General features: G+C 36.3%; 1 protein-coding gene across 2 annotated transcripts in view; it reads right to left on the reverse strand.

The window, feature by feature from the left end:
- NSMAF (neutral sphingomyelinase activation associated factor) overlaps positions 1-13,363 on the reverse strand; it is a 38,619-nt gene that overhangs the window by 5,566 nt on the left and 19,690 nt on the right. For both annotated transcript variants that reach the window (XM_030266235.4, XM_072924671.1), the window contains 13 exons: positions 13,133-13,241; positions 10,941-11,117; positions 9,918-9,997; positions 8,483-8,573; positions 8,326-8,389; positions 8,156-8,207; positions 7,109-7,229; positions 6,709-6,840; positions 4,948-4,990; positions 4,349-4,512; positions 2,949-3,057; positions 1,537-1,595; positions 1,016-1,083 (listed from right to left, as the gene is read on the reverse strand). In XM_030266235.4, the coding sequence (XP_030122095.4) occupies positions 1,016-1,083; positions 1,537-1,595; positions 2,949-3,057; positions 4,349-4,512; positions 4,948-4,990; positions 6,709-6,840; positions 7,109-7,229; positions 8,156-8,207; positions 8,326-8,389; positions 8,483-8,573; positions 9,918-9,997; positions 10,941-11,117; positions 13,133-13,241 (1,269 nt within the window). The remainder of the gene's footprint in view (positions 1-1,015; positions 1,084-1,536; positions 1,596-2,948; positions 3,058-4,348; positions 4,513-4,947; positions 4,991-6,708; positions 6,841-7,108; positions 7,230-8,155; positions 8,208-8,325; positions 8,390-8,482; positions 8,574-9,917; positions 9,998-10,940; positions 11,118-13,132; positions 13,242-13,363) is intronic.

A 13,363-nucleotide genomic window follows, 5' to 3' on the forward strand; every position in this document is an offset into this window, starting at 1 on the left:
TTCAAGCACGTTATGCAATTCCTCACTCAGAAGTAAGTGGGTCAGCTCTTCATCTTGTAAGCTGCTCTAAATTCTAGACACAAATAGCTAACAGGAACTAAAACTAAACAGAAACTAAACATGCATATTCTTTTGATGTTTGTTCTCCATCACAGGTACTTATCATCTCAGGTCTTTCACTGCCAAGAAGCAATGTTCCCAAGTTTCCCTTTGCTGAAGATTAGGAATTGATGTATCAAGATTCACCTGCTAGTGTGTCCCATGGCAGACCACAGGGTCTTGATCCTGCAATTTACTTGGGGACCAGTCAGAACATGCTATAGCTTCTGTCTGGGCTAGAGATGGTGGTAGAGAGAAAACTGATATATCTTGGTGTCTTGCATCAATAGAAGACTGAATATGGCAACTGGGAGTGTATCTCTATAACCCAGGTCTGGCCACAGTGTTCAAGGACAGAAAATCAAATTCAGAATCCTTTTTCCAGCTCTTTTGGGGGCAGGGGGAAAGTGTTGTTTACAAGTTGCTGAGATCATTGCTCATGGAAGGAGTATGGCTCATTTTCATCCAGCACAGATTCCACTCCCTGTGCTTGGTTTTCCTCTGCTGGCTGACTCACAGGCTTCAAACACTTGGGTACAGTAAGGCAATGCTGGATGCGACCACATGGGTGGAATTTAAGCTTTGTAATTCTGGTCCAAATGACTTCAAGGTTGCTCAGGAAAAAACCCCTGCTCATGCCAGACTGTCTGTCACAAGCTCTTCCCTGGATAGCAGGGCAACTCAGAACAGAGCCAGTGTAACCATTTAATACTTGTTCCCCGTGTCTGCAGAATGTGCTCTGTCTCTCTCTGGTGGCCGGAGAGAGTCTCAATTCACTCTTCTAAATTATTCAAACACAATACAACTGAGTAGGCAGGGGAAAGAAAAGAGGCATTGATGGATGCTAAGAGCCATCTCACTGAGCAGCTTTCAGAAGATTCCCAGTCATCTCATTCTTATTTTGACAGCAGCCTACCATGTTTGAAAAGGACACACTTCTCTGGATGGTTTTTGAGTCTTTGGAAAACATCTTCAAAGTTGAATCTGGGGATAAGGGACAAAATAGAAAATAAACAGACTATTTTATATTCTAGAAGCTAATAATTTTGCTTCTGCTTGAATATCTTAGTATGAAAAGCAGGCACAGGTTTCTCATAGTCTCTAAGAACTTTATAAGGCTTGTGACTTGGGCCTGGAACTACCCTATTTTGTACCAGTTACAGATGGACTACCCCATGCTCAAACTCTAAAAGAACTCTGGTATCTAAATGGATAAACTTCCATTACTATCCATTATTATCACTGAAATTATCTTCCAAGCCTAGATAATATTGAAATGCTTGAGTCAAAACAATCTAAAACTGAACAAATTCATAGAGTTAAGCTATTTAATTACATGAGACATATATTTCAGTTTCATGCCATTTTGTTAAAAAAAACCCCACATTAACCTGCATTTACACTGCAGGTTGTGGTAAATACTTGTGCAATACTTACCCTGGGATGTAGTGAAAACAGAAGACCCATTGCAAGTGACTGCTATTCCAGTAATTGCCCTGTTTAATACAAGTAAGCTTGTGGGTGACTTCATAGGTTTTGAAACTTAACCACCATACTGTAAATAGACTACAGTTGAAATCTGTTATTTGAACTCTGTAGGAGCCAAGACATTCAAGGAGATTAAAAACACTACAGTGGTGTGTGATCTGCCTAGAGACAAAAATATACCTTGACATAGTATGTGAAACACCAGGACAGGATCCCTATAGTGTTCTGTAAGAATCCATCTTCATCAGAAGGGACTTGCCCGTGTGAGAAGACAAATGGTTTCACATTTCTTTTTTACAATTCTGGATTAGCTACAAATAGTCAGGAAGCTGCTGACAAGCAGATACTGAATACCTCAAGTGTCGGGAATTGGAACTTGCACATTTTTTCTCCTTTAATTTGACACTGGCAAAGTCACTATAGATAGAAATTTAGACAAAGCTTATGTCAGGGAATTCGAAAGCACAGAGCGTCCTGCACAGCCAAAGTTTTGTTACACAGCTCTGTGTCTCATTATTTCTCAGCAGTCTTAAAAAAACAAAAAAAAAAGTAATAAAAATAATCAGAAGCTGAAATTTGATTCTCTTCAGGATCAGGATTGCTCTAATGCTAACAATCTAGCAACAGATTTCAGACTACAAATATTACCTTGTTTTAGGAACATGCTAACGTTTTCCTAGATTTGATTACAGTCACCAAGAAAGTAGCTGGACTCAAGTTAGTAAGAAACCTTCCTAACCAGCCCAGTCACTAGGACAAGAGATGAGGGCAGAGGAAAACCTGTTCTTTAAAATATAGGTGACGTTGTTCATTATTAGGTATTTTCAAAGTTCACCTGAAAAGTGCCCCTACTGACTCGTGAATCCCTAGGAATCCACCAGAACAGTAGTTTAATTCCTGGATTAACTGAAAATCTATAGCTGGAGAGTTGGCAAACTGCTCATGCAGCAGCAGCTTGAGGTGTACAGTGGAACAACTTAAGCGTTTAACCTTTCAAATCTGATGGTATGAAGTTCTGTCCTCCTGGTGTTATAAAAAAATATAAATGGAAGTCTTTATCTGGCTGCTGTTATCAGTTTTAGAGAAGAGTAATCAATATCTGCTTCAGGTACTAAAATGATAATGAATTTATACAAATCTAGAGCTAAGGAAAAACAATAGCAAAAATCAAGCTGACAAATACTGTCTCTGGATTCATAACCCATCATACACTCAAGTTCATCCTGCATAATCAAATCACTAAGTCATCTCCCAAAGAAAATTATTTACCTTAAACCCTAAGTCATCATTCAGACTGACACATAGATCCTCCCCCCCACCAATTCAGTGGAAGAATTTTGACTGGAAAGAGAAGTACCTACTCTTTGTGAATTTTACACTGTGTATCTAATTTTAGTTTGGCAATATTGTTCCAGGCAAGTGTTATACTTTCTTCTGTCAAATCTTCAAATGATTCTTCATTTGGAGAAACTGCAATAAAATACCACAATAAAGTTCCATCACAAATAGAAAATAAAAAGACATATTTCAAATACCTAGGTAGCTGATATAATATGAAAGTACAGAAATCATGCAGAGCTTCAGGAATAAGATCCTTAGACTAATGCAAAGAGTGACAAGATCACTAACTTTTCTTCCCTAATCTCTTGCTGGATTTGCATAGGCTTACACAGTGAAAAATAGGATTTTTCTCAACAAATTAGTGCTTTTAAACATCAGACTTTACGGAATGCAATTCCAAAAAGGAAAACAAACAAAAAAAGAAAACCTAAAAACAACTTCATTTCACTGTTGCAAAAGTTAAAGGACTAAAAATGCAACAAAACTGAGATAATTAGATGTCAATTAAAAAAAAAAGGTTAAACCCAAGAGAAACTGTTGATGTTTGAATTAATGACTCAGGCAGCAAATCTACTCCACACACAACCATTACTATCACCACATACAATTCTCAAAGCCCCTCTTGCCATTGAATGCAACAGGTTGCCATGATAAGTAGCACTTAAAAGTGAAGGCCATCAAATGGTAAGTGAATTAAAGACAAGCAAATGAGAAAAATCTTTCCAAGTGATACCTGGGCTCAATCTTCAGCCCAAATTATAGTTAAATCACTATATACATAATGAAGACAATAGCATCTTAGTTTCAGAGGAGTGGTTTAAGTCCTGCCCTGAATAGAAGCCTGTGAGGGCATTACAATCCTTTTCTAGAAGAAAATTATTCAATCAACTCTGCCCCAACAGTATGTGGTAGTATAGAGGGAAAAAATTTCCTTTCAGATTTTCATTCAAGTCATGGAAAAGGAGAAAAAATTCAAATGCTTAATTTAAGTTCTTAGGGTTTACTTTGATCAAGCTAATTAATTGATTACCCATAAGACATTCCTTTAAAAACTCAAACAAATCTTTGCATCATTTAGAATGCCTGCAGATATGGTCATTGAAACTGCGGTCACATCAGCTTGAATTTAAAGTGTCAGGAAAGGCCAGGGATGATCACCCTCCCACAGCTTCAGAAGCAGAGGCTGAACAGTCCCAGAGAAGACCACTGGAACAGAAGGCAAAATACAGAGCGACACCTGTATTTTGAAATCTGAAACTGGTCTAGTTTTGTTTTTCTTTAAGATTTAGTTCATGGATTTATCTTGAGTTGGCTTACAGGGAAAGTAGCCAAGAGAGTTGTATAATGAGATCCTGTGGGAGAAAGAACTACTCAAAATTACAAATCCTTCACATTGTTAGTTTATCTATTAAGCATTTACCTGGAGACTCAGCTATGGAAATGCTGTGACTAGATGTTCGAGACAAGCTTTTCAATTTCTGAATTTTCCTTTGAGGATGAGGGGTTGTAAACAACTGTTTTGGTGTCTGTCCAAACTCCAGGATTTGTGTCAGCAGAGCTACTTTTTCATTGGGGTCCATAATACTTTACAAAGCAAGATATATAATTAAACCAAGGAAGTAAGTACTTTCCCCCCCCACTTCCCCAAAAGCATGGAACTGCATATGCAGTTACTACAGCACTACAGGCCATCACACATTCTTATAGATCTGATTTACTGCAGATTAACAATCATATAACAGCTTCATAACTTTGCTTATGTAAAGTAACAATAGTCTCAATGACTGAAAAACTGAAGCACTTGCACAACAGCCAGACTGAAGAAATGCTTAAGAAATAGTTTTTCAATGCAAGCTAGAACTGAGAATATGATGTTGGTTCTCTGCATATTTGGGAGTATAAAATGGAAGAGCAACACTATTCGTGTACAGAGCCCTTTTACAGCTGGCAGAGAACTTGGAGAGATACTGAAACTTAGCTAACTGCTTTAACAAAAATATCCAGATTCTTGGTAGTTACCTGTTTAAATCCACTCCTCCTTCATAAGTTAATGGGTGAAACACTGGGGAAAAAAAAGTTTATTTGTACAATATAATACATAAGGCTCATTTTGTTTGTCTTCCTACAAACAGAGTTGCATTTTTACTCACAAATAACTTATTTTAGCAGGCATTAGAGTTTGAGGTCTTACATTTTAATACGGTTTTTTACCTGAAAAAAAACTTAGGATTTCCAAGAGATTTTCAGAAAGTTTCAGATGGAATCAGTACTTTCATAGAGGAAGGATCTCTTACTTAAGCTTCATTAAATACCTACCCCCAATAGACAAATAAATAAAGATAAATAAGCAAGCAAGCACAGTTGCATAACTGGATCTTTGGTTAATTTTCAGACAGAAAGTAATAAAGAATTATCAGAAAGATCTGTGTATTCACCTTTCCAAGTGAAGTGCCATGACGCAAATGACTTTGAGACCTCTGCTTAAGAATATTTACTTTGAGCTAAGTTCATTCATAGACAGATCCCTTCTGACTCTCATATACTTAAATGTCTGCAATTATGCTAATAAAAATCCATACTGCAGCAGAAGCATCATGTTATGCATAAATAGTGCTCTCATTAGCGCTCTCTTTTGAGAGGTAAAAATATAGGTGCCATAATTTATATGCTGATTTACTGTATTTGAAGTGTCTGGTACATTGTAATTGACACTTATGCTCCCAGTATGACTGGATGCCAAACCCTACAGTTCTAAAATATAGCAAATCATTTGTTAAAGACATGTAGAGAAAGTACACTGGAAAGGAATGAACAGTAGAAAACAACCCAACCCGCCCCCAGCCACACAGTGAAAAAACACAAAACCAAACAAACCCCAGCAAAACAATCCTTGGTATCTCAACCATCTTATCCTGAAAGTAAAAAGTAATGAGTACCAAAATGAGGAATTGTTTATTCCTACCCTCACCACTGTTGTAGGAAGATTTTCCTTCTACATTTATTCTATCTTTTTAAGTGCAAACTATGTCAACATTTTCTGTTACTTGTGGTCCTTCAAAAGGATCAGGACTTCAGGAATAAACACCCTAAAAATCTGATACTCTTTTTTGAAAGAAGGTACTTCCTTATTGGGTGGTAACATTCATCAGCTTGATATTTTAGCTGTGTACAAGTTAATCACTGGTAAAGGATTAACTTATTCATCAGGTGTAAATAAACACACCTACACAACAGTAACATAAGAACACCCCCCTTTGTAAGGGCCCACAGTGGCTAGATACATATTCAGAGTAAGGTTGCAAACAGTGAAATGTCTCACATGCAGCCATGTGTAGGTATACAAGGATGAACCAACACACACTTCTTCCTTCATTGTTGCTCTAGAGACCTGGAGCCCATCAGCTCATTCTTTCCCTTGCCAAGTCTCTCAGGAGGAGGAGGAAATTGTGTTGAAATTCTCTCACTGAAATTACAGTGGAGGAGGTTAAATACATGTTTATTTGGAGACCCTGCAGGCTCGCATTTTTAATTGGGAAACACTAATTCCATACTATATTGCCACACTGTGATGTGCAAGCAATGCTACAGAATCATCTTGTCCACCCTCTGAAGCACATCTTCACAGGGCAATACTACCAGATAAATCACTATTTCCAGTAAGGATGAAACATTCAAAGCACAGTTATGAACACTCAAAGTAAGTGTTTGTTACGATTTACTGTTCTTGCCTAATTGAAGCATCCCCATTTTTTTCTGCTAGTTCTATGAATGTGTATTTACCATTGTGAGCTGCAACTGCTTCACTTCCTTTCTGCTTGTAGCCAAATATGATGTCAATCCATTCATGAAGATGTTCTGATACATATGGACTTTCTAAAGCCTCTTGGCTCTTCTGAAGAAAGTCATCAGGACCTGACAAGAGAAAGGTTTAATTAAAGGAGAAAATATCCTGTTCAGTATTGGTATCCATCTCTCTTCCTCCTCATTCTTGAAAAGCCAACAAAACACCCCACACTGAAGGTCAATTTTCTTATAAAAATGAAAAGCCCCTGTTAATTTATGTCAGTGCTTTAAAGAAAGAGCTCATTTAGAAGAAACCAGAATGGACATTTTTTAGGAAGAACCACGATTCCAGCAATCTTGAATTAATTAATAATACAAGGAGTTTGACTATTATTACCTGATGCCCAAGGTGGAAGTTCTACATCTTCAACCATCTTTCCACCTTGCCTTTTTCCCAAGTCCAATTTCAAACTATTTACTAGAAAACTAGAATCATTTTCATAAAATTCTGGAATCAACTGGAAATTAAAACAAACAAAAAACCAACAAAGTTTTTATATTAGTTTGAACACTTAAACAGATCATTCAGTGGAAAGAAAGTTACTGAAGTTCATATGTCAAGCCCTGAAGTTGGGCAGGCTTTCCAGGCTTTTGTATAAGTCAGTTCTCTGAGCTAAACTGCTAAATTCAGACTGGCACACATTTTTAACAAGTAATGTGTGACATATGAATCCACAACATCTACGAGTATCTTCAGAACTCTCATTGCATAGCTACCTTCTCACTTTTAAGCCATCAAGTAAGAGTCAAGACTAAAATTTAGAATAAAACTAAAATTATGACAAATTTCAGAAGTTAAATCAATTATTTAGATACCACAATGACTGTAGATTATTTTTTAAAGCATCGCTGTATTAAATAACATTACTTTGACAAAGGGGTTTAACAGCATTTACTAAGTGACAGTTTATTATTCTTAACACATTCTACAAGTTAGAGTTTCTAAAGGCTCAAAAACCCAAGATACTACTTCTACAGTTTAACTCTCCAAATGTAGCATTGCAATACAGCCAAATCCTTACAAGATTCCAGCAGACAATACATAAAATTGTCTTTTCAGCCTTAATCCACACTCTGGTAATTCCCATCTATTTCCAGTAACATTCACAATGATACTTCTGTTCAAGTAAAAGCCAGAAAGCAGGCACAGATGAGCAAACATGGAGTTGATATAGGATTAATATACAGTTAATAAAGGATTCATAAAATGCAGTCATCAGCTGTACAAAAAACCCAAAAACCAAACCCACACAACTGAAAAGCACAAACAACAACAAAAAACAATCTAACACACTCCAACCAAACACTCTCAAATCAACAGTAGATGAGAAAGCTTCTTCTCACAGATGAGAAGATTTGAATACTTTTCCAGCCATTTATTTACCTCTTTGAAATCTGTTGCACCATCCAAACAGTTTTTCCAGGTTTCTGCAATGCTAGATAAGATAGATCAATCACACATTTATTAAAAAAATATTTTTAAGGCTTTGCACTCCCCATTGATGCATATTTGAAAACAAAACCAGCCCAGTTATAGACAAAATGTAAACAAACCTGTTGAACATTCTGTCAGCGTGATCAAACTTTCCATTCTGCAGACAGAGCATGTATTCTGGAGCTAAGAAGAAAGAGAAACACCATCAGCTTGCTCCAAATATTGTCTGCTTTGGAGGTAACTGTCTGCTGAGAGAACATATAAAAGGTGTCTTACCAACTCTAACGAGATAAAACAAAACATAACCCGGAGAAGAATAATGGCTCCCATACATGAACTTGGGCTCTGGCATTTCCTGGTAACGTGTCTGCAGCACAGGAAAGAAAAAGAAACGTCTGTTTCAGATCGGCACTGCTGCTTTCCCTCAACGCTGAGCACATACACACTGTTTCTTTTTAAAGACACAGATGAGGACCACCCACCCTCAATTTTTCTTCTAATGATAAAACAAACTCTTAAGTTCTAATATCCATGGAAATTCAATCAGAGCAGTAAATTAATATGGCAAAATAGTAGCCATAACTGATAATCCAGAACTATCAAGTTTTCAGTGGTTTTTTTCCCTCTCTCACTTTAGCCCATAACTGCAGTGGCTCAAATTCAAAGAAGTGCAAACAAATGCTTCCTTTTCGTCTTTCACACAAAGTTTCATGAGAGTATGGAAGAACATACTGACTTCCATCTACCTGGAAGGTTCCTTCCTGTCTGAAGCTCCTCTGCATTACTCTAAAACATACCATAATACAACAGAATTACTTTTACTGCAGTAAGCATGAAGCCAATAACAGTTTGAGGAAAGTCACATCTTTGAAAGAAGTCTTTATTTAATGTTACTGTAAACACAATATTGTTCATATTCTCTTGCCTTTCACAATCTTAGGAAGCTATATGATTTTTAAACATTTTAATCTTTTTCATCAATATAATGGAGTTATTCTGGCCGTATTTTTTTCTAATGTTCTGTAAATTATTTTTGAGTAATTAACTTTCCATAGAAGACAATTTTACACAAATAATTAAAAGCCAAGTAACTAAGGACCATCTAAGTCTCTAGGTATGTGTTTGACAACTTATGAAAAGAAAGCTTGCCTACCTTGAGAAATTTGGTGCACTATTATAAGTGCAAGTTAGGGCTCTGACCTCCATGGATCCAAATTTCCTCCCTTTAAAGTACTCTCTCTCAAATTCAGTATTTTTCATAAATGGAAATACAAGATTTCTACTACTTTTTCTTATTTCTTTCAAGTGTGTGTTTTACATTATGCACTTAAATCCATGGGTTTTGAAGTTTCAAAAATCCATGTATTTTTATAGCATCTCAGTGCCACCATATATGCATTAAATGGATTTCAATATATTATTTTAAAAGTAATGCAAAGCTTTTAAAAGTATATAGGTATGAAAAAGTAGTAAGAGAGAGGAAGTGGATTCAAATAATTTTAAATTAGTACTGATAAAAACAGTTATGATGAAATTAAGCTGCAAAATAAATGTGGAATGGTTAGGTATGCTTCTGATAAAGTTTATAGCTAACTTTTGATAGAATAATTCATAAGACATAATTCCTAAAGCTTGCTGGACAAAGCTCCTTTTATTGCCAATATGTATAAGGCACAAAACGTTCAGCATATAAATGCCAAGATATACATACCACAAGTCTATCCAGCCTTTCCTTATTCAGGGCACCAACTGGTTTACTAAGGTCACGAAATGTTTCAGGCTTTGTCAGATCTTAAAAAAAAAAAACCAAACCAAATGCTTGGTTATAGACTCCAAGCATTCTACTAGACTTTAATGTACTCTAATCAACATTTAAAAACAAACCAAAAAAGCCCTGAACCTATCCAAGCAGCAAGCAAGAAAACAAAGGCCAACACAGAACCCCTCCAGTAATTTTCTCCCTCCCTACTAACTGCAATCCCATAAAGTCTTACTGTAAATGCCTACTCATCTTGTTTCCAAATAGGTATAATCTCAAACCTCTTGCTTAAGAACTAACAGGTAATCTATGGGGCAGTTATTACAAGTATTATCATGTAATCAAAGTACTGCTACCAAAGTCACAAAAGCAGCTGGTATCATCTTCTTCCTACTCATTAACCATTCTGTGAGGCTACAGTTAAGTCCCCACCATACAATCAGATTGAAGTGTTTGAGCAGGTGCTGATGAATACCATGAAATTCCCCCTACTCTGCTTCTTGCAGAGACACAATCCTCAAAAGCACAAAATCCCAACACAAACTGCACTAAGACCCTTAATCAAGTAAACTATTTAGGCATGAGCCTTGTCAGCCTCTTTTAAATCTGCAATGCTAAGAATTAGAAAAAAAACCCACCTGGATTCTGCACATTTCAGTGTGTCTAACTTGTTAAAAAAAAAAAGCCAATTATAAGAATCACAGAAAGTCTTTGAATGCTCAGTACTGCTGATCTGCAAAGCAACCAAACAGATGTTTGGTACATACTCTGTATCTGAGGAGTGCAATACTTAAGAGAAAAAGGTAAAGAATTTTGTCCCCTAAGCTAAAGGAGAGGCGTAATCCACAGGAAAGCAGCAAAGACCACTAATGCCAGTTTCATTTTGATGTATCATGAAGTTTATGCAGTGTAAAAGCCCCTCCCCCATTTCAGGTTGGCCATGATGCATTAACACGCTTTTTTATATACACATACCTAACACTGAACTAGAGTAGTCTGCTATGACCCAAGGAAATACAGGATATTGGGAGAGATCGTTGCAGCTTCTATCAGCCAGATTGTTGAGATGGAGAAGATACTGGTAATTTGATATAAGTCCTCGCTGCCACTGCAACACGTAACTTTCAGCTGTGTGCTCTGCAATATGATTTTCTAAAATAAAATAAAACATTAAGAGTTGTGAGGTTTGGATTTTGGCCCCCAAATTATAACGTGATTAACATTATGCAAGATACTAAGGGCACAGTTTCTTTATAGAACAAGTCAGAATTAACTGGAAACTTCATTTTGCCATAGCTACCATACTTCACCAGTTTTTAATATCTCTGCACATAGGTCTCAACTGCATTTGGCCAAAAAAAAAAAAAAATCATTAAGAAGGAGTGCTGCAACCAAACACAGTAAAAATGGATGAATATTTACATAGGGATGGAAAAATATTTGCAGACCATGAACAACTCTCAGCAATATGATAACCTTTAGATTTTCAAATTTCTAGAAGCAGTTCTGCTTGAGTCAAGAAAAAAATGAAATATATTTTCCTACTGCAACCATGAATGTCCACAATCAGTAAAAAGAAGTAATGTATGTATGTGAACAGGATTTAATTTCAGATCCACTGAAACAAAGTAGAAGAAAAGAAAACTTGGCCCACACTCAAAAAAGCAGGAATTATGCACCTGGAGTTCTCTTTGAAGTATAGGCAAGAGCCCAGTACATTCAAACTTGACTACCCTGCTTATTAGCAGTAATGTCAAGGTATGCTGCTGGAAAACTGGGTTATTTATTTATTTTTAAACTTTCTTCCATTGATTCCATATACAGCACCTGGGCAAGTGTCTGAAACAGTAGAATTGAAGGACTGCAACCATGGCATGATGGCAAGAAAGAAACTTGGATTAGATTATGGCAGGCCTCTATTTTAGCTCAGCATAGGGTGGAAAGACATTCCAATCTTTCCTTCACTTAAGTACTTTAAATTCTACAAGTAAAAAGCATTAGCACCTTCAAAGAGAGGCTCTTCTGCTGCCAGAGAGATACCAAGGTGCTATAAACACTTTTAGGGAAAGGGCTCACCATTTTTTATTTCTAAGCTCCAACATCATCAGCATTTTCATCTACACCTTGGAATTTCACCATAGAAAATTATCCAGAAAAAGTCTGAAGCACAGTAACAGCATGAACGTATTTTAACAACAGAGAAAATGATGTCAGAATCTATTTCCTTTCCAAAGAAACATATAAAATCTACGAAAACAGTTCCAAAAGAAAGTTATTCCTTTGTGGTTTTTCTATTTTTCTTTGTGTAGCAGGAGGGAAATGTCAACTGATACTTAGGTGAAATAACTGCAACATAACTAAAGTCCTGGTACAATAACAAAATAGCATAAAATTTACATAAACATTTTCAATATTGGCAATAAATATGAGTTTCAATGTTTCAAACTACAGAAAAACCTCAGTCTTTTTCTCCCTTTTTTCCCCAGGACACATTTTAGGAACTTTCTGTTTACAATCCACAAAAAAAAAAAAAAATAGCCATCACTTTCTAGGAATTAATGCACACAAGATGTAATAGAAATGAGAATTCAACTGTTTTAGAACAGTAGTTTTCATCAATCACTCCTAAGACTGAGGAAAGTTCAGGTACTTATGTGTACACTAGAAATCCACCTATTGCAGGAAGTTTCTCAATAGGGTCTTAACTGAAGACTTGGGGAATCTACACACTGAAGATTTGGGGAATCTATTCTATATTGTTTCAGCAAAATACAATTTATCTGAGTGGATCTTCGTTATCCCTTGCTTTGAAGATAGTGTTTTGTGGCTTTGTTAGTTTCATTTGTTTGATTTTTGTTTTGGTTTTTTTTTTTTGAAGGGGGAAGGGGAACTGTTAAATCACAGTGCATATCAAGTTGCAAATCAAAAAAAAATAGTTTTGCCTCAATAATGCCTCCTCAGCTTTCACACTCAGTTCTTCAAACACAACCAAACTGGTGCCATTTCACAACATTCATTCTGATATTTGCTTGTTTCTATTAAAAATTGTTACAGCTTATATATCTATTTATTTTTCTCATTCTTCCCACACATCAACAGAGCAAAATCCAGACAAATTTCCCTTCCCAAGGTACTACACACTACATTAGTAAATAAATACTCCAAACCTATATATTTTGCAATAAGGCGATAGACCTCATCTCGATCCTGACAGTTGTAGAATTTCAAGTAGATGTCAGAACATAGATCATTCTCTGTGCAAAATACTTCAAGTCCCTGAAATGTTAAAAGGGGGAAAAACAAATGAGAACAATTATTAACAAGCTGTAGTACTTGTGGCTTTTAACAGAAGGTTCCAGTTACCAATATCTAAGACTTATGACTCTATACTGGGTAGC

Source organism: Taeniopygia guttata, chromosome 2, assembly GCF_048771995.1.
Source record: "Taeniopygia guttata chromosome 2, bTaeGut7.mat, whole genome shotgun sequence".
Taxonomy (NCBI): Eukaryota; Metazoa; Chordata; class Aves; order Passeriformes; family Estrildidae; genus Taeniopygia; species Taeniopygia guttata.